The sequence below is a fragment of the Perna viridis genome, chromosome 13 (genome assembly GCF_037379345.1).
Source record: "Perna viridis isolate PV_CMFRI_1.1 ecotype Kerala chromosome 13, ASM3737934v1, whole genome shotgun sequence".
Classification (NCBI taxonomy): domain Eukaryota; kingdom Metazoa; phylum Mollusca; class Bivalvia; order Mytilida; family Mytilidae; genus Perna; species Perna viridis.
In genome coordinates this window covers 35,860,305-35,881,004 of record NC_142457.1, presented here as the reverse complement: position 1 = coordinate 35,881,004, position 20,700 = coordinate 35,860,305, and the positions used below count along the sequence as shown (strand labels likewise).

The 20,700-nt window shown below is 31.9% G+C and overlaps 1 protein-coding gene and 1 pseudogene across 2 annotated transcripts in view; both read right to left on the bottom strand.

The window, feature by feature from the left end:
• LOC148600637 (uncharacterized) overlaps positions 1-20,700 on the bottom strand; it is a 31,183-nt gene that overhangs the window by 7,833 nt on the left and 2,650 nt on the right. For both annotated transcript variants that reach the window (XM_088557896.1, XM_088557898.1), the window contains exons 5-13: positions 20,169-20,397; positions 15,115-16,770; positions 14,141-14,194; positions 13,155-13,235; positions 12,066-12,134; positions 11,188-11,235; positions 10,785-10,874; positions 9,909-9,956; positions 6,691-6,780 (exon numbers count right to left, since the gene is read on the bottom strand). In XM_088557896.1, the coding sequence (XP_088414022.1) occupies positions 6,691-6,780; positions 9,909-9,956; positions 10,785-10,874; positions 11,188-11,235; positions 12,066-12,134; positions 13,155-13,235; positions 14,141-14,194; positions 15,115-16,770; positions 20,169-20,397 (2,365 nt within the window). The remainder of the gene's footprint in view (positions 1-6,690; positions 6,781-9,908; positions 9,957-10,784; positions 10,875-11,187; positions 11,236-12,065; positions 12,135-13,154; positions 13,236-14,140; positions 14,195-15,114; positions 16,771-20,168; positions 20,398-20,700) is intronic.
• LOC148600638 (uncharacterized) lies at positions 1,502-4,264 on the bottom strand (annotated as a pseudogene).

Below are 20,700 nucleotides of genomic sequence, written 5' to 3'. Positions count from 1 at the left end.
TTTAATGCAAAATGTGCTTTTATAAAATGCTCAAGGCTATTCAAAGTTCGAATTTTTTTAATATATGTAAATAGCTACTTGGAGAGCTTTTCTTTCTGAAGGACAATCATAAGCAGACTTTACTGATTATAACCGATAGATTCCGATTGGCTCATGACATCACAAAGTTGGTTTGGTACTGATACAAGTACTGCAAATGATACGTAAAACAAAGAATATACCGTAACTATTTCTACGATCCTGTTTATCTAATCTGCCTAATTTTAAATCGTGATTAATTAGTTAAGAAAAGGAAATAAATTTGTTTCAATTTAATTTTCATGAACATTTAATAGACTAGTTTTGATATTTAAGACTTTCACAATAACATGGTCTACTCCTTCTAACTATTTGTTTTGTGATCATTTAATGATTCATGGATATCAGACTCTGGAAAAAAAAAAAAAACAGAAAAAGACTGTGAGCAATGCTCCCTAACAAGATACTCCTCCAATTGATAACATGCACCTTTGATCTCTATATTGATTTTGATAAAAAAAAAAAAAAACTCAAACAGGAAGTAAACAATGGGAACATTAAATAAAGATTCAATAAAAAATTCATTCAATTCCATTCAATTGTGTAGGAGGAGTGATGAATAAGAGATGGGTCTCCCCTTGTCCTCATATTCATAAATGAATACGTCCATGTTTTGCTGTGTAAAACCTTCAAATTGATTTGAATCAAAATCTAAAATAGATTGTGCAAAATAGGAGTATGTCAAAAATATTCTGTAAAAGATTTATTCAATTTCATTCAGTGGTGTAGGAGGAGTAACAGATAAAAGATGCCCCCAAGTAATGGTAGGAAGAAAGGACATACACCCCTTTCCCTAAACATCCCCCACTTTGCAAGTGGGATATAGAAAAGGATTTTTATCAAGAAGCATAGAGAACTGGATATGGTTATAACTAACAACTTTGTAAATGTTGAAGCAATTCTTATCAAACATTAGACATGCAAAATTATGAATGGTCAACCACTAAAAAAATTGAAAACAGTAAAATGGGAAATTTATCAAAGGGGTTGGTTCACTAAGTACCAAATTTGGCCCAAGCTCAGTTTTTGACAAAAGCTTTACAGATGGATAGGTATTGATGAAATTTATATATATAAACTATTAAAATGTCTGAATATCAATTCTGCATTTCCATGGAAACTGACTGAATCTATCATAGGAAAGTCACATTTTTATCATAAAAATGCCATATTTGGCCATTTTATTCATCTTTGGTATTGAATTTCCTTATAACTTTGTATGAGACTTTGTAGTAGAAAGGTATATAATGGAAAATGAACAAAAATTACAACAAAAAATAATGTTTATTTAATGTTTCCATGGAAACCAATCAATTTTTGACAACATCACCATTTCTTACTTCTTAACCAGTGCAATGATGACTCATCTATTTTAATATGTTGTCCTTAAAGTACTTCATTATTAATTACTTTCAGAGAAGCTTTATAGTAGTGAAAATTTTCTAAAATTTACTACACCAGCTACACGACATCCAGCACGACATGTGCAGTACCATGACTGCACATCATTTACAGAAAACCTTATCCACACTAAATATTTTTTGGCAGAAATATGTCTACTTTGAATTTTGATTCTGATCAAGTTTTGTTCTTCTTTATGAATAAATATGGAAGACTCCCTATCCATATACTCCTGAGTGTAGAAAGGAAAGAGTTTAAGCTGGTATACCCCAAGGGTTAAACTTTGAAATTGTTCTTTTCTTCATGAAAAATGTGATGTCACTCTCCTCAATTGCAACCCAATTGGCTGACCTTCTTTCCAAATGATTTGTCTTCACATATTCCTTTAAGGTATTGACCTACAACATAAGATTGTCATAAATAACCTGAATACTGGTAAACAAAATTGTGGGAGGGGAATTGTGACCATTGCTGGTCATACTGTTACTTGACAGTCAGAAACGCTTGTTACATAAATGAGGCTCCAATTTTCAACAAAAAAAGTGAATACTTGTATTATGTGTCCACTTATCCATTCAAAATATAATGTAACTTGATATAAAGTCAGTAAATCCACAAACATTATCAAAATATTACCTCAGAAGCTCTTTGGAACATGTCTTGAGCTAGTTCTTCATCCTGCTCTGTATTCGATGGACTGCTCAGTGGTGGAAATTACTTATTGGAAATTACACAAACAATTTTGACATAGTCTCCAATAAATGGAACTTGGCTGGTTGGAAGAACACAATCAAGGTATTTGAACTTCTTAATCCTGGCATTGGCTGATTCAACTACCCATCTGATCTGAAATATAAAATGACAGCATAATGTTTATTGATACCAAGTTGTTATAATTACATGATTTTGAGCAACTGACCTCTGTGCTAATTATTGCAATTACAAAAAATAATTTTTTAAATTTTTTTTTAAATATCATTTTACAAGTCGAATCAATTCCATTTTATGTGATACTATCATAAGATTATTACATTCATTTCTGTCCTGTTAATAATAAATTGTATGTCTAATCAATATCATACATGTACTTTGGTAAACACAAAGTAAACATTACTGTATACTAAACTGTCAGTAAAGTCCTGTGAAATTTTATATATTCAACAAAGCTCATGCAATAACTATAATGATTGTCTTATGATAGTCTTAATTTTTTTGTTATGTAGTATACTTTTAATAATCAATGAAAGCAGATTATGACAGGTTATAAAATTGTAAATAGTACCACAAACAATTTTAAGAATAAGACAAAATTACCTTAGTAACCATTCTGCTTGTATTGGCATCATTGTCTGACATTTGCTTTTCTCCTTTTTTCATAAATGCTGGCATTTCTGTCTGGATACCTAAATCTTCTAACAATGACAAAGAGTCCCTAAACCCACGATCTACTACAAAAATATCGTCTTCCTTTATAAATTCTTTAATGTCATTGATATTTCTTTGCAGCATATGAGTCAAGATCAAAGCATCATTGTTTTTTGCTAGGTATGGACCAAGTATTGCAACAAAGTGTCCAGTTGTTGTTACTACAACCATTGGTTTCACAAGTGGTCTTGACTTATGGAGACTGAAAGATCGTCTCTGGAATGAAAAGTTATTGCTCATTTGGATATATATGTATGTCCCATCTCAAACAAGAATGAATTTTTTCCCATCTGCACACAGTAAAGACTTGGCTAATGGGTGTGTGTGATTTTTAATAATATCCTATCTTGTAAAACTGTCAAATCCTAAATACAGGGATACAAAAGATTGCATGAATGCATGCCTGACTGTGTGATCAGCACCTTGAATGCTAGATACACTTATTATAAATAAAGTTGATAAGAGCTTATTTGAAAGGGCACATTACAATTTCATCAAAAATATTCCAACAGATGTCTTTGGAGTTCTGGATGAAGTATTTTTAACATGTATGATGATATGTGAACAAAGATCATCAAATTGTTCCTGTGACAGACCTGTAACGTTTGTACAGTCTTCTTTAACAGTACTGTCAAAATTGATCCTATTGTTGGACTTCAGACATGACCCTCTTAAGTGTTCTAACAGTTTGACGATGGATGTTCTGTTTGTTGAGGAATTGGCTTGTGTGTTGATGTTTGTAAATGATTCAGAGGTAAGCATTTTGTGGCTATCTAAATGCGGGCCACAACATATTGCTCCAGCTGGTATTAGTATGTTACTATCAATAAAAGCTTTGAATCAAGTATCTTGTGAGAGAACATACATCTTTGACCCTTGCCTTTTACATACAAAACATCTTGCATGACTCTTTGATGTGCTTGGTATATTCAATAAAACAGAGGGTGGACTTGAAATGGAGCTTAAAATTCTTGGCTTTTTCGATGGCACATAATCAGGATCAGTCATCTGGTTGAACTGTAGTTTCTCTGACTAATTCTAGTATGTTGTTTTCAGACTTGTAATACTTGTGTAAACATTTATCGCAAAGCTTGTCATCCTATGAAATTTCTGTTATAAAAGAACTTTCTCTTTAGATACTTCTTTACAGCAGGGTTGATATTCTTTCTGTTTTTAGGTTTTGTTCTGGCATTACACAAAATGCAGTTGTAGTGCTTCACCATGATGCTGAAAAAAAAATAAAGATTTAAGAAAACATACTGATATATTCCACATACTATTTAATTGTTAGCTTTTACAATAAAACAATAAAATGGTTCAAAACCTTAAACTGAACTTACTTTAATGTATGTACATTTGATGACAGTATTCTAATTTTCATTTATGACATGTCATAATTATATTTATAACAATTTGTAGATATCTTATATAATTTAGTAGATACCTTTTATTTTTTCATAAGTAACAATATTTTATATACTTTATGAGATATCTTATCATTTTTTTTAAAAAGAGATATCTTATTAAATATATAAGATATATTAAACTTTACAACAATTGTGACGACTTTTCATTCAGAATTGTCAACTTTCCTTTCACCTGTGGCAACATCCCTTCAGCACCTGCATATGGAGTATTCATAACACAACTTGCACGTTATGCTAGAGGTTGCCTAAATTCAAAACTTTATGTCTTGCGCTAGACTTACTTCTGAAACAGGGTTATGTTGCTACGAGATTGAAGTCATCACTACAGAAGTTTTATGGTCGTCATCATAAACTTGTGGATCGCTACGATGTATCCATCGGCACCATGAAAACTGATTTGTTCAATGTGTCATAGTTTTCCTTTCCTCGTTTGTCTACCCCGGACTTGACTTTTTATGAGCAACTCGGCGGGTGTTTCTAGAAAAGCAGAGGACGCTTACCCTACCGGTGCACCTGGTCCATGCTCCCAGTTTTTAGTGGAGTCCAAGTTGCTCATTTACTTTTGTTACTTTGTATGTATGATTTTAGTTACTTTATGTTCTTTGTTGTGTATGTCTGTTTTCCATGTCTGGTCTTTGTCCCTGGATTACATTCTTTTGATTACCGCTATAACCTTGGTTCCCTTGATTACTCTCTTATACATGTATATTTTCTAAGATATATAATAAAATGTATAATATATGCTAACTCCTTATTAAGATATCTAATAAAGTTTATAAGATATCCTATATATTCTATAAGATTTCTTATAAAAAATGGGAAGTGTTGGCTAAATAATATACAAATATATCTACAAATTTGAATAAATATAAATAAGGCATGCCACTTTAAATTTCAAAGAAAAAATAATGCTGATCTATATTTGTTGATGTACCCTTACTCCATTGAAAAATGCCTTCAAACACTTTTTTTTAAATGTAAAAAACACTTCAGAGTATAATGCTGCAGTAAAAAAATGGCTTAATTTTTTATTTTCCATTTAGTGCTGTCACAATTGATACTTTTGACAAATTTAAAGGGCTTGTCATCATAATGAAAATAAGAATGTGTCAACTGCACTTCACATTTAAATAAAAAATTGTAGCTACATGGACCATTAATTTTCCAAAAGATGTTATTTCAGAAAAAAAATTGGGCCCGTATTATTGGAAGAAATCATTTGGCCCACATGAAAATTCAATTTGCATAAGGAGAAGTTTGCATGGAAATGTTAAAATATTGAAATCAACCCGGGAAGATAATTCGAGATCCGACAGTAAAATATGTTTTTTCTCACTCTTGAATTTTGCTGCCACTGCCAACAACTTGAAGTCATATATCTTAAAGTACATTTATTATTCTTTGTATATGAATTAAAACATACTAAATGCATAGTAAATTTGGCCAGTTTCAATGTTAGACTTTACAATCGATATGGTCGTCTGCTGCCGCTTCCAAACATATTTCACCTATTCGGTTTACTACTTCATAAAAAGAATAAGGGTAACTGATGTTTATGAACAGATGGCATACTTACATTTCTAATGATGATTACATATTATATTTCTGTACATGATCTGTAAGCAGTTTTGATGAAATCATAAACATCAACATTGTAAAGTTCGTAATCTGGCACGATGATGTCTCTTCGGTTTCCATGGCAAAGTAAACAACAAAAACACGGTCGGAACGGAATGTTCCGATTTGCATAAACAAAACACGCTTCTCAAAGTTAAACAACATAAAAATTTCAATAGAGCACATTTCTCGAACTATTAGATATTGAAGGTGGACGTAGATATATAAGAGACGATTTTATCATAAAGATACAAAGATGTTTGACAGCTGCATTGATACTACATTTTTCGTTTGAAGTAGGTAAATCGGGGAAAAAACTTACCAAACGATCATACCATCGATAAGACATGGCTACTTTTTTCACTGAAGTGACAGAGAACTTTTTCTACAATATCATTTTGTTGAAAGACGACATTCAAAGTTTGTTATGAGCAACAAATATTACTGCTGGGTGAATTTTGAATTTTCAAGAAATAGTTGGGCTGAATATCTTGAAAAGTGAACAAACCCCTTTCAAAGAAAACTCACAAATCAATAAAAAGACAATCCACTGTAGTTTTGTGGAAATTGGTTTAAGTGTATTTGACATTCTGTGTAAAGTGTGAACAAAAAATATACAGACAGACAAACAGCATTGTTCCTTTACATGAGAAGAACACAACAAAATAAAAATCTTATTAAAACAATGTCCCACTTTCTTAAAGATGCAATTGTTATTAGACTTTAAACAGTGATGACTTACCTTTCACTTCTTTCATCAACTCATCACTTTCAGCTCCTGTTTCATCACTCTCTGAATCATCACTACTTTCACTAAAACTTTCTTTAGGATCTTCAAAACAAAAATAAAGAAAATTATTACTGGCTTTTTGCTGTTTGACCTGTAAAGGAACAAATTACCACTTATACATGTGATTATGCATATTACTATTTTCCTCTTAGAAAAATTTTCATGACTATGCCCTCAGCACAGAAAACTCACATACTTCCTGACTTATGTAAACATTTCTGGAAACTCTTAATACAAAATTATCATCAAAATATTACCGGTATAACATCGAAACATGAACTTACAATTATTTATACTACTTTTCTATGCTCCCAGTTTTTAGTGGAGTCTGAGTTGCTCATTTTCTTTTGTTACTTTGTATGTATGATTTTAGTTACATTATGTTCTTCATTGTGTATGTCTGTTTTCCATGTCTGGTCTTTGTCCCTGGATTACATTCTTTTGATTACCGCTATAACCTTGGTTCCCTTGATTACTCTTTGCCAGTTGAAATCCTGACATTATTGTTGTTACTCTAAGAAAGATAGAACTCCTAGATGGAAAAACATAGTGCTTGGTAGAGATCCATCATACATATACTTTTAAAAAAATGAATTCCAAACTATCTTCTATATACACCAAATAAGGTGTCAAAATGCTGGATTTTGTTTGTGTCAACATCATACTTGTACAGAGTGGTGAAAATGTTTTTCAACAGACATTTAGCATTCAAATGGAAACATATTGTGCTCAGCTACTCAGTGACTTATTCCTTCACTCTGAAGCTGACTTAAGAGCTCATCTGATCAAAAAGTAGGACATTGTTTAGCAAGTTATTTTGACTCAGTTTCCACTATACAGATGATGTTTTGTCTCTAAACAATCTAGATTTGGGGGTTTTATATTTCACATATCTACCACAAATAACTTGAATTAATGATATTTTGGAATCAAGACTCATATCTTGACCAACCCTTAGAGACTGATGGAATAGGAACACTCATGATTAAAATATAAAACAAAGCTTATGGGACTTCTTGTTTCTTATTTTATGCAGATCTTTTCAAAACCATGTGGGCTTTTGTACGGTTTTAGGCTTCTTACAGTTAGGCTTCTGGAATAGAGCTATGTTGCTAGAAGATTAAAGTCATCACTACAGAAGTTTTGAAGTTTTATGATGTATCCATTTGCATCGGGTGAGGAATGAATTGAATACCCTGCCATAATAAGTTTTCTTTTGTCTACCCTAGACATGAAATTTTATGATCAACTCAAGAGGGTAAACGAGCAGAGGGCACTTACCCAATCAGTGCACCTGATTCTTGTTCCCAGTCTTTATTGGAGTCAGGTTGCTCATCACTTTTGTTTTTTATGTGCTTGTTATTCTAGTTTTTTTTCTAGTTATGTTCTTTTATGTGTAGGTTTATTTAAATTGTCTAGTCATTTCCCTGGATTATGCTCTTTTTTATTACCATTTAATTCCTTGTTCCCTTAATTTCTGTTTGTCATAAATAATTTAGGTCTTTGCTTTTACATCAGACTAATTTGTTTTATGTGTTGAAGATGAAGTATATCTTTTAACTCTTTATACATTTAAGTTATACAAAAACTGTAAAATGTTATTTGTAACAAGCTTTCTGGTTGGTTGACCCTCATCAGACAAATCAAGTCATTTCTCATTACCTATTTTGGTACTCTTATATCACTTATGCCACTTGGTCTGCAGTATATATAATTTAAAATGAATCAAAACTTGGGTAAGGAATCAATATTAAATGGAGTATCCTACATAGGTGTTAACTCTCCTGTTTCTGACTGGAGCCTCCCGATATTTCATAACAAATTTTGGAATTTCCCATTTCCCATGTGTGAATCCTAGCAGGAGCTTAGAAACTCAATAATGAACGAAAAGTTTTTTTTCAAATCAAAGTGCTGTTAGCACTGGAGGTTTTTGGTTCTAGTGAGAATTTTCAAAGATAACATGATGTAAATTAAAAATCGTAATCATACATTTGTGTTTCCCACATTATCTAAAACTATTTTCCTATCTTGTAGAATGCACATGACAATCTTTACTACTGATTTCTGAGGTATAAAATGTATTCAATAGTTAAGCAATGTTCAACTTCACAAATTTATAAAATTTCGTTCCATTTACCTTTTTCAAAACTTTTTTTAATTTTTAATCTGTCCGGAAGATAATTTGTGTTTACATTCAATAATTATTTTAACTGAGTATTTTTCCTTAACTGTATTTATACTCAAATAAAACCCATTTCAGCTGAAGAAAATAATTTCTTAATGAACAAAAGATTTTCCAAAACTAAACACTTTTTACAATTTTAATTTTCCCACTAATTTTACTTGGATAAATCCACTCCTCTCAACTTTTTGTCAATTAATAATAAAATATTAATGATAGGATAAACATTTTGACTGATACATATACAATGTATGTAAGTGTGTTAAAAGAAACATGCTTAATTCATCAAATGTTTCTTGACACATTACAGCAAGAATAAAATTCACTAATTGAGTTTTATTCCTAATCATCTTTCAAAGCGAAATAGGAGTCCCTCAAATCTTCAGTTGATTTTAATCTTATTTTGCAGAAATAATAGAATTGAGCTGAACAGTTGCCAGAAACATATTATACGGTTATAAGGAGTTATTGAATGATATAAAAAGAATTATATAAGGAATACACTTTTGTGTAGAATTCTAAGATAGTAGGAAAGTTCCAGGCATTGCCCGATGAGATAAGCTATTTTGATCCTATAGAATCAAAAACTGCCAAAAAAAAAAGAATTCCAATCTGATGTTGTAATGTTTGAAAATAATTTGTTACAAATTCTAGTATACAATGTAGCTTTGTTACAGAAAAGTTGGTATGCTATGAAAATCACAATCATTTTATCAAATCATAGATCTGTAATTAAATACTAGTCTATAATCAAATTTCATGCTTTCTGTAATTTTTAAGAGAAAGATCTGCTTATTTGATTTTCCAAATGTATAGAGATAGGGTCTGCTAGAAATTAAATTATAAGAAGAGGTGTATGAGGTACAAACTGTAACAAAGCAGGCCATTTTGTGTTACCTTTTAAAACAACAGAAAAATTCCTTAAATCTAATTTGCTAAGGGTCATAATTCTCTATTAGAATCTAATCACTAAAAATCAAATACATACATTTTCGTTTTTTACCAACTCTACTTCTTCTGGCCGTTGAAGTAACCCCTAAAGATAAAATAAAAACAATATCACACTGATTTTACTTTATTATAAACTCTACAACTGACATTACAAGTTCATCCTTCAATTATAACTGACCATGCGGAACTATGAATTAAAATTGATTAAACTTATCACTACCATTACTTTGAGTAGTATGTTATGCTAATTAAAAATTTTTCTTAAGTAGTTGTATCAAGAACTTTACAAGAACAGTAAATGCTCAACAAAGAAATCTTCAACAGCTAAGAGTAAGATATTAAGTTCTTCCTGATTGATTTGTGATATGACAGTATCCTGATGTTTGTCACAATAAAATGTTTATAAGAACTTCTCCGGTGAGTAATAGTGCATGTAATGTTTATATTTATGTGAGAGATATCCCACCATTTAATCACTATATTCTGCCATGCCTCAAAGAGGGAACAGCAAAAATTAAAGACAAAAGGTAGAATCCTTAACATGAGCAGAACATCACCACAAAATAAAACTCTTATGACAGTGAATACACTGCAGGGAATAGAGTTAGTCTTCCTCTGATTAAACAACAATCACCTGATGAACGTCCTTAGGTAGTTAAATGTAAAACTGAGATTTAAACATTCTATCAAACAATAATTAAAGGAATGATACAGAGTTTAAATGATGCTAATTGTGGCAATAATTAACCAAGATATTTCATCAGATAATGGTTCTTCAACCAAAAGAAGACCAACTCCATCCTGAGTTAACTGTATTCCCCCCTGTAAGACAATGTCCCCGTCTACAAAATGACACAATATATCAATATTTTACATTTAAGCAAGGTTTGAGCTCAAGAAAGTAATGACTTACCTTTCACTTTTTTCATAAATTCATCACTTTCAGCCCCCGTTTCATCACTCATTAAATCATCACCACTTTCACAAGCACTTTCTTTTGGATCTTCAAAACCAAAAAAAAAAAAAGAAAAACATTGCAACAAACTTTTGCCATTTCATCTGTAGAGGAACAAACATGATATCTGTGAGTGATGGCTCAATCACTTGTGCTATCCCAGCTTTCAATCATGATATGAAGAAAATGTAGAAAGTCCTCAATATACAGGAAGTTGTCATCTAATTTTTCAAAAAATGGATTCAAAAGTATGGAATGTTTTTGGACCACAGTATATCAAACCCATATATTCTATAAAAACTTTTTTTAGATTTCGCTATCATAGCTCCTTTTGGGAGCAAATTAACAATCAAATACATACATTTTTGTCTTCTTTCAACTTTTTGTCTACTGGCCTTTGAAGGTAAGCCTAAAATTAAAAATAAATGAATCATCAAAACAGAAGTTGAGGAACAAATTGAGGAATTAGTTTATAAATTCTAGGCAAACCCCATGATCCGTTTGACTATGGTGTTTAAAGGGATATCATCAAATGTTCAAATAATAATGATGTTTATCCCTATGCTTAAACACAATAAATACAAACAAATAATTAGAGACCCTGGACTAAGGGGTTACCTGCTGTTGACCTCGTTAAATGCAAAATTACCTTGTTTAATTGGCAAAGGATTAATAAATGTTCCAAGTCCTTAAAGATGTTGTTTGAGATGTGTTTAGACAGATTACATATGACAAGATACTGCATCTTCCGACCGGATCGATAGATCAGATGATTATATAAGCAGTGTCCAGATAACTATATCAAGGAAATATAAGAGTGATTGTAAGAACTAGCTAGGGGAAGTTGGAATGTTGATTAGATCAGACATTTTAACCTGTTCTGCTAACTGATTCATACACACAGATCATCATGCACTTAAAATGAATAGGTCTAGGTTCATGTATGTCTGTCTGGTCTTTGTCCCTAGATTGCATTCTTTTGATTACCACTAGAACCTTGGTACCCTTGATTACTCTTTCAGAATGTTTTTGGTAGTTAGTGACACAAACAAATTGAATTAACTCCTGTTACAAGCATCACTTAATAACTATTTCTGTAAGAAAATATGCTTGGAACTAAACCTGTTTCCCAATAAACATTTTATCTTTAAACTGCTTTTCTTTATATCAAGCAACTAAAACTTTAATCTTTTTTGTACACAAACAAACATATGTTTTGATTCTTTAGCTAAATAATACCTGATTCTGTACCACTTCTGATGGAGCCATCCCCACTAGACTCTTGCCCAAAATAATTGGTTTGGAAAACTGAAAAATATAATCAATAATTCTGAATTGTGTGGCTGCATTTGAAATCTCCAGTACAGAATCTTAATAAGCAAGCTGTTGATAGTCAAATGGTTGTAAATGAAACTCAGGTGTGACTCTATATACATTATACAAGACTGTGAAAAGAATTATTTCTATCTAATTTGTACTTGCATTTTTATTTTAAACACAGACTGCACATGAACAGAAAAACAACTTATATCACCAGTAACAAAATCATAGTTTAATATGATGTCCTTAAAAGGCTTTGAGACTGTGGTTGATTTTCAGTTGCTTTATGAGCAGCATGCAACTTATTGGCCATGGCTTGTGTGTGTAAATTACTGCCCATCTTAAATCATGTTTTTCATTCATTTTAGAAGCATGAATGAACATCAAATTCATATTTAATAAAAATATTAGAAAAAGTATGTAATTTACTGTAAAAAGCACTTACGCACGTACACATTACATTTAGCACTTGTCACGTGCGCCATCATGTATGAAAACAAACAATAACAATCGTCAATGAATGAAAAGTTGTACCTGTCCATGTGTAAACGCTATGACCTTAATATATTGCAAACAACTATTGCCATATCTAACCTCATCCTACTTAATGCCCATTTCCTTCATAATAAATAATACAAAGCACTAAGCTAGTGACCGTTTCAACTGATATGGCATAAAGTGTACATACAAATATGGACAAATATGGCAGGTCTAAAGTTCCCGTAAAAGTCATGAAAATGTAATAAAAAAATAACCGTAATTGTTATTATTAGATTCAAAATAAATCATTTCCGAAATTTGTTACATAATTTTACAACTTATTCAACTTGTATATTCACTGATCCTACAAAAAACAAAACAAAAACAAAAAAACACTTTCACCATGATTATTTGTAGCACAAAAAAAGTCAAAACAACCATTAATTAGGCAAATAATTATTAAGAAATGATTAAGTGGTTAATGATGTGATTAATACTATTTCTACCCAAATGCTTTTAAGTACAAACCATTCCAATCTATATCATCATTGTCAACATCAAGATTACCAACATCACCACTTTGAGTACTCCCCGAGTTCTCATTTTGAGCTGTAACAAATAAAAGCAAGGAGACAATGTTTAGAACTAGGACAAAAAATTCAAATTAGACTAATGAAACTTCATCTAGTACACAAATTAACTAAAAGGATACACACAGAAAGTGTGAGTGATTGCATTAAAAAATAAAGTTGCACGTGTTGTTATGCAATGTATGTATGTACAAATGTATATACCTTCACTTGTACAGGAAGTTGATAATGGACAGAAACCAAAATTGCTTATGTTTGCCATATCTATCTAAAGCCTCACATTTAAAATTGCTCCACCCAGTGGGAGTGGGATTCAAACATTTTGTAATAAAAATTTTTTATTATCCATCATTTCATATAATGAAAAATTGCAGAACCACAGAACAGTTTTGAGATATTCAACTTTTGCTCATTATGAAACCTATAACTATCTCATGTGGACAGACATTGCATTAGTAATATTTAATGAGTAATAAACCTTAATCTCTCTCAATATTGATCAATGGATCAATGTTATATTTGGTATGTGGCTTTAGATAGTGGAGGGTTATATTGTAAGCAATGTTGGATGATTTCCATTACTGAACATAAAAAGCAAAAGTTGAATATTGCAAAACATTTCTCTAAAATTTCATTAAAATCCCTTGAGCAGTTTGGGAGAGATGGGCTGACAAGAAATAGGGACAAGCAGTCTGACATACTGGATAGGGAAGTTCCTAAAATTCCCGCAAAAAAAAAAAAAAAAAAAAAAAAACCTTTGTTGCAAATGGTATAAAAAAGGAAGTCTCCCCGTAAAATCAGTTAAGGGCTAAGAGGCTCAGTGATGACCACATATACTTCAATATTTCCATCTGTACAGAATGCAATTATAGATGAAAGAATTTTTGTTCATAAAGCTATTGCTAACATATGTGTACTTCTTACCTGGCCAATCATCTTTTACTAATGCCTTTTCTCTTTGCATAGCTGAATCCAAGCCTGAATTTTTTTTTTTTTTTTCAAATTATTCAAAAATTTCATTAGTTTTCTTCTTGTCATTACGTTTTCTCCAAAACTGATATACCAGAAGTACAAAAAAACAATAGATCAGAGAAACTTCTGAAACATTACTTACTATCTACAGTGGTTTCTTGTTTTGTTGTCTACAAAGAGTTTAAATATTAACATTTTGATTTCTATAAAATTTATCATTTTTTAGCATAACAAAGCAAAACTGACCATTTTGTATAACCCACATTTTTTGTAACTTGGTATCTTAGCTGTGCCCCTAACTATGAACTTCTTTAATGGTATCGCAACACCCTAAACACATGTATGTAAATAACAAATGGTGCTATTGACTGATAATGCTAAAAAATGTTGATTTCATATTAGAAATACAATTCCTTGATATTTAATTTTCAAAGGGTGTTAAATGTTATGTTATTAAAAAGTTGGCTTATCTCCCATTGGATGAGTCTACCAACAGAAATTGTATTCTTTATGTGTATCAATATAGTATTATAGCAAATGTTCCCAAAATATTTCATCACAATCCCTTTGATTAGTGCTATCAAGGCTTTCATATGTAAAAACCTTTAGTTGTATTATCTCCCTTTGAAGACACAAAGTCCTATGTTTCCTTCATGCACATCTACATTAAATTACAGGAAGAGTTGCCTTTACAAAAAATGTTGACTGGGTGATTCCTATATACCATAAAAATCTGTGTGAATTGGGTATAATAATTAACTGATGAAAAATCTAGTTTTTTTTTTTTTTTTTTTTTTTTTTTTGGGGGGGGGGGGGGGGCGGTGTGCATGAAATATCTATCCACAGATAACATTAGCAAGAACAGGATAATGCTTCAAAAATGTTAAAAGTAGTTTTAGAACAGAATTTGAGGACAGGGTACTTACCCTGATCAATATTACGCAGAAATCTGCCAACTTTTGTAATTTCTTCTATCCCTAAAGGACATTGATAAACATGTTTATTGATTTCTTCAGAATGTCCCATATGTCTGTAAAAAGCTTCTTTTTCAGTGTCTGGATGATCTAACCTTGCATAAACAGTTGACATCCAGTGACTCATTTGTGTTGCATTAATTTTTTTTGATAATCCTGCCTGATCACACCCCTGGCTCACACAGTTCCAACCAGAAGCATGAAAACGTGAATTTTTTATATGTGGAAATAGGTAAATATTATCAGGTGATATACCAGCTGCCTGCCTGATCACTGGATCAGCCAGTTTCTCTAGAGCTTTCCATGTGTCTTTAGGAAACAGAATAGGCACAGTCTGGTTCACACATTTACCAGACTGATATGTCAGTTTGTGACTTTTTAAAAGGTCTTGCTCTTCTGGGTTTGTGACGCAATTTTTCTGGTTTTCATTTATCCAAACATCATTTCTGGCATTTTCCCACTCTTTATATGTAAGTCTACATGGTTCACCTCCTCTTCTAGCATTATAAAGTGTCAATCTACTAACAACAAGATTTCGTAACAGGATATATTCACTTTTCTCAAGAAATTCATAATGGTCATCAATACTCTTCATTTTCTGCACTGTGTAAGTCTGGAGTTTCTTCACATCTTGCTCATCTGGTAAATTTTTTGGACACCGTAATTCCTGTTGCCTATTTTTCTTTATATTGTATTCAGCACTATGAAACATTACTGCCTTAAAATTTGAAAACAAACTGTTGAAATCATCAACATCATTAACCAGCTCTTTTTTTTTCTCCCAAATAAACTTTCCCCGTAAATGCTGCGTAACATTTTTAATTAGATGCCCAACATTTCTTTTTGTACCTGATTTGATTCCACCATCTTCTTTTTGGGCTATTTCATTAACTGCATCCATAAATATTTGGAAATTATCTGCTTTGAACATATCTAATGATGTTGTTACATTTATGTTATTTTTTGCAGCTTCCTCTTTAAAATGAAAGAAAAGTTTTGCTAACATTCTCATTGCAGCCATAATTGTCTTGCGGTTTTGGTCGGACTTATCTATATTTGCCTGAACAATTCTGAAAAGATGGTAACCAAACTCTTTGATATATGTGTCACTCCTACAAAAATTTCCAATTTCATCTTTCCAAAAATCCTTCAAAATATTCTTTTGAAATGCCTCACTAAAAGTTATGTTATCACTCAGAATTTCCAACTGAATACCTGCTGGAGTATGTGTGTTTCCTTCTGCTGCACTGCAAATACTGACATGTTTTCTGAAATGTTTTCTGACAAAATATCCCTTACATAGTGAACACACTTCTCTGGCATCCCCTTGATTAATTTCTCCTGCTTCAGCTGATTTTTTTCTTGACTTCCTTTCTTTCATTAAACTAGAAGGATCAAAGTTTTCTTCCTTCAGTTTATCTAAATTATATGCATGACAACCCTTCCTTCTCAAAAGATTGAATGCTTGATTCCTATCTTTAGCAGGTAGTTTCATGGCTGCCATCACCTCATCTTCATCCTTATGTACACTTTGAATATGCCTGGTTAACCGTGCAAACATCTTGCCTCCACAAAAGGGACATGGTCTTTTGGGGTCTTTTTCACCACCTACAATCACAGTAAACCTCAATTAATTAATGATCACCTTCTAAATTATTTATACTCAGAAAATTTTGTTAAGAAAACAGGCCAAAAGAATTAAAACTTAAATCATTACAGTATAATAGGTTATAACAAATATGCTTTTAGCACACTTCCATGTCTGGTATTTGTCCCGGCATTACATTCATTTGATTTCCGCTAGAATCTTGGTTCCTTTGATTACTCTTTCAGATACAGCAAAGCATGTTTTGTTTCTTTAATGCAAGGTTGATATTTTTCTAACTGCAATAAACCCTAATCAAAATAATACATGTAGACATATTAGTTATTCATGGGCAAGCAATTAGGCCTCTTGGGAGCAATTGTTTTTGAAGTAATGAAGTGTGAAATAAAAAAATTCTTTCCAACAAACCTCCTCATTTTAAACTATAGTTTTAAACTAGATAAGTTTCCCTTGAATGTGCTGTGTACATAATTGAAATATTTAATACATTGTTTGTTATGTGTCACCTTTTGGATTATAAGCTTTCCTATTTACCCCTTACAACGAATTGGTTATATTATATCATGTTATCAGACACAAGCTTTTCTATACAAAACAACAAACTTGTCCAGAGAAATTTGTTCTAGATGAAATGTACTGTCAATTGCTAATGATACACATATTTTCTATATAGGGACATACAAAATAAAATATTTTGCAAAGCACAGCTAGAAATGCCTGCAAAGATTGAAACCTGAATATAGCTCTCAACTTTTGACTGTTATTTAGTATTTGACACAAAATATACAATAAAATGCTTCACAGGGTGCAGCATGATACAACCACAGAGGTCAAACCCTAAACAGTTGGGTTAAGTTTGGACACACCATCTCATGAAGATTTGAATTTCGTTATGATTTAATATTTTGACACGGGATAAGAATTTAACTGGAATCACAAGTGGTCACTTTTTGGCCCCTTGTTCCCTAACGGTTCCAGTCAAAACCTTCAAAATCAATCCCAGCCTTCATTTGGGGTTATGGAACCTTATTTTATGACATCAGAGCAATTCAATCCCTTTTACTCAAGTTATCATTCAGAAATCAGTATTTGTTTCTGGCCCTTTTTCTTAATTTGCTCATATCATTTCCCCAAAAATCAATCCCAGTCTTTCCTTTTGAGGTTGGTCACATCGTAGTAAAATTTGTATGAGATCCTTTCACTTTTACTCAAGTTATTGTCAAGACACAAGGAAATGCTAGTTTCAGGCCCTTTTCATCCCTAATTTAAAAAGATTCATGTGCTAACCCAAGGAGCTAAATATAGAAGGATTTGTATCTTGCATGGAAGATTTCATTATACTAGCCACAGCTACTTGCCGCCTATACAGTCAAAATTAGGTCATATAAAACATTGATATCACAAATGCAGGTGAAGCTACAGCTATAAACATCCTTATATACACCCTCAGACTATTTCTATCAATTTGAAAGAAATTTTATGATGATTGTTTGGGTTTTGAAGGAGTTAGAGCTTTAATTTAGGAGGGAATGACTTTCTGGAGGGCGTGACTCCAACCGCCAATTTTTTTATATCAACAGTTGGTCAAATAAAAATGTTGATTTCATGCAAGAACGGGAGGCTACAGCTACAAAATTTCTTATATACACGATCAGACCATTTCTGATCAATTAGAAATAAATTTTATGATGATAGATCAGATTTTGAAGAAGAAGGAGTTTAAATTTTAAATGAATAGGATAACAGCCCTCGAAGGCGGGGCTACGCAGTCAGGAGTCAAAACAAAGGCTTGTATAAATGTTGATATCACAAATACAGGGAAAGCTACAACTATAAAACTCCTTGTATACACCCTCATACATACTATTTCTGATAAATTTTTAACAAATGTTATGACGACTGATCGGGTCTGGAAAAAGGAGTTTGAATTTTTGATGAGGAGGGAAGTACACCTGCGAAGGTGGGACCAGGTTGAAAATTTGATAAGAGATTAAGGTCTCGAATATCGAGGAATTAATCAGAACAAAACAATAAAAAAGTCTGGAGGCAACTTGAGGTGGGATATTTTTTTTTAAAACCATTTAGGTCAGAATACCTAAATTTATCATGATGAAATGTTGAAGCAAAGAAAATTGTCCGCCATTAAACAGGGCACTATCAGAATCAACAAAATGTGTCATGGGTAATCTTGCTGTATATCGCCCCACGCAACATATTTATTATTGTACCATGTAAAATTGTGTGAGATTCCAATCCCTGATATATAGAAATCATTGATTAACCACTAAAATCAATTCCAGTTTACCTTTGTTGGTATGGCACTCTGTGATACAGTTTCAAAGTGATCATTTCATCAACAGTCAAATAATTGTTTGGAAAGCAAGAAATTGCATGTTCTTGGCCCCCTTTTTGGCGTCTCTTTTATTTACAATGGACATGTTTTAACAACCAAAATTTATTTAGTCTCATCATATAGGTATAGAATATTGTGAAATAATATCATAGACATTTCTATGCTTTTACTTGAATTATAGAAGTAAATTCAACAAAATGCTAGTTTTTGCCCATTTTTTGTCCCTAAATTCTAAATTTATGCTTGGCACCATAACCCCCCAAAATCAATGCAAATCTTCCTTTTGTGGTTTGTAATGTTGATATAAAACTTTATTGGGATCACTGACTTGGACTTTTTTGGCCCTTATGCTTATGGTTGGGGCTGTAACCTCCACAATTATTTCCAACCATTATTTTGTGGTTTAAAACCCTGTTATAAATTTTTATTAAGTGTCATTGATGTTGCTGCAAGAGTTTTCAAGTTATATTCTGAAATCAGAAAATCACTCCATCTTTGAACAATTTTAGTCCCATAACTCAAAAACAATACATTAGAAATTTATCAAAATCATAAGGGAGCTCACATCAATAGATAGAAACTATTCACCAAAGTTCATAAAAAAATTGATGGCATTTTTGAGATATTGTGCAAAGTGCAAACAACAAAAAGACTGATACCATAATACTACAACACATCCCATCTATAGAGACTGTGTGTAAAAAACTACGAAGATAAAGATATTTTGCATAAACAATTTAGATTTCAAAAGCACTACAGTTGTCACCAGACAAAATTTACCAGTAGAAGTATTAGATATTAGGGACAGGTCTCCTGCATCATATTCATAAATGGCAACGACAATCAAAATTGATTTTGCACAAATTCCAAATAAGAGCTACTCAAGACTGGAATATGTAATAAATATTTAGTAGTGAATGAGGAGTGATGGATCAGTTAGTTACCTATGTGACCACATATTAATAAACCATAATGTCTATGTGAGAGATAATTAAATGAAGTAATCATCATTCTTGTGTTCCATCTGAAATAACTTAAGTAACTTACTTTTTGTTGAAGCGACAGTATTTAGTTCTGCTGTTTGGTTTTCTGGACATAAATCATTCAGTTCTGCAGTTTGGTTTTCTGGACATAAATCATTCAGTTCTGCAGTTTGGTTTTCTGGACATACATTATTCAGTTCTGCTGTTTGGTTTTCTGGAAATACATCATTTGATTCTGCTGTTACGCCTTCACAAAATAAGTCCATTTGTTCAATTGTCTGGTGCATATTTTTCTAAAAGATAAGATGATACGTAATAACCCAGTATGTAAGAAGACAAAGGCAAGCAATGTATCTAATTAAAGAACCTTAGTGAGCACGCTCACATACCCCACACGTCCTAATGTTGGATACTCAAGCAAATTTGTTTGTAAGAGAAATATATGTAGAAGGACCCCAATAAAAAAAGGAATAAGAGCTTTTTTTCAGGCTTTAGACCTTTCTCTTCTAACTAAATTCTGTTACACATTCTTTTTTTAAAACCCACAAAACATGAAGTACGCAAAGACATCATCAAAACCCCAAATCATCCCAAGC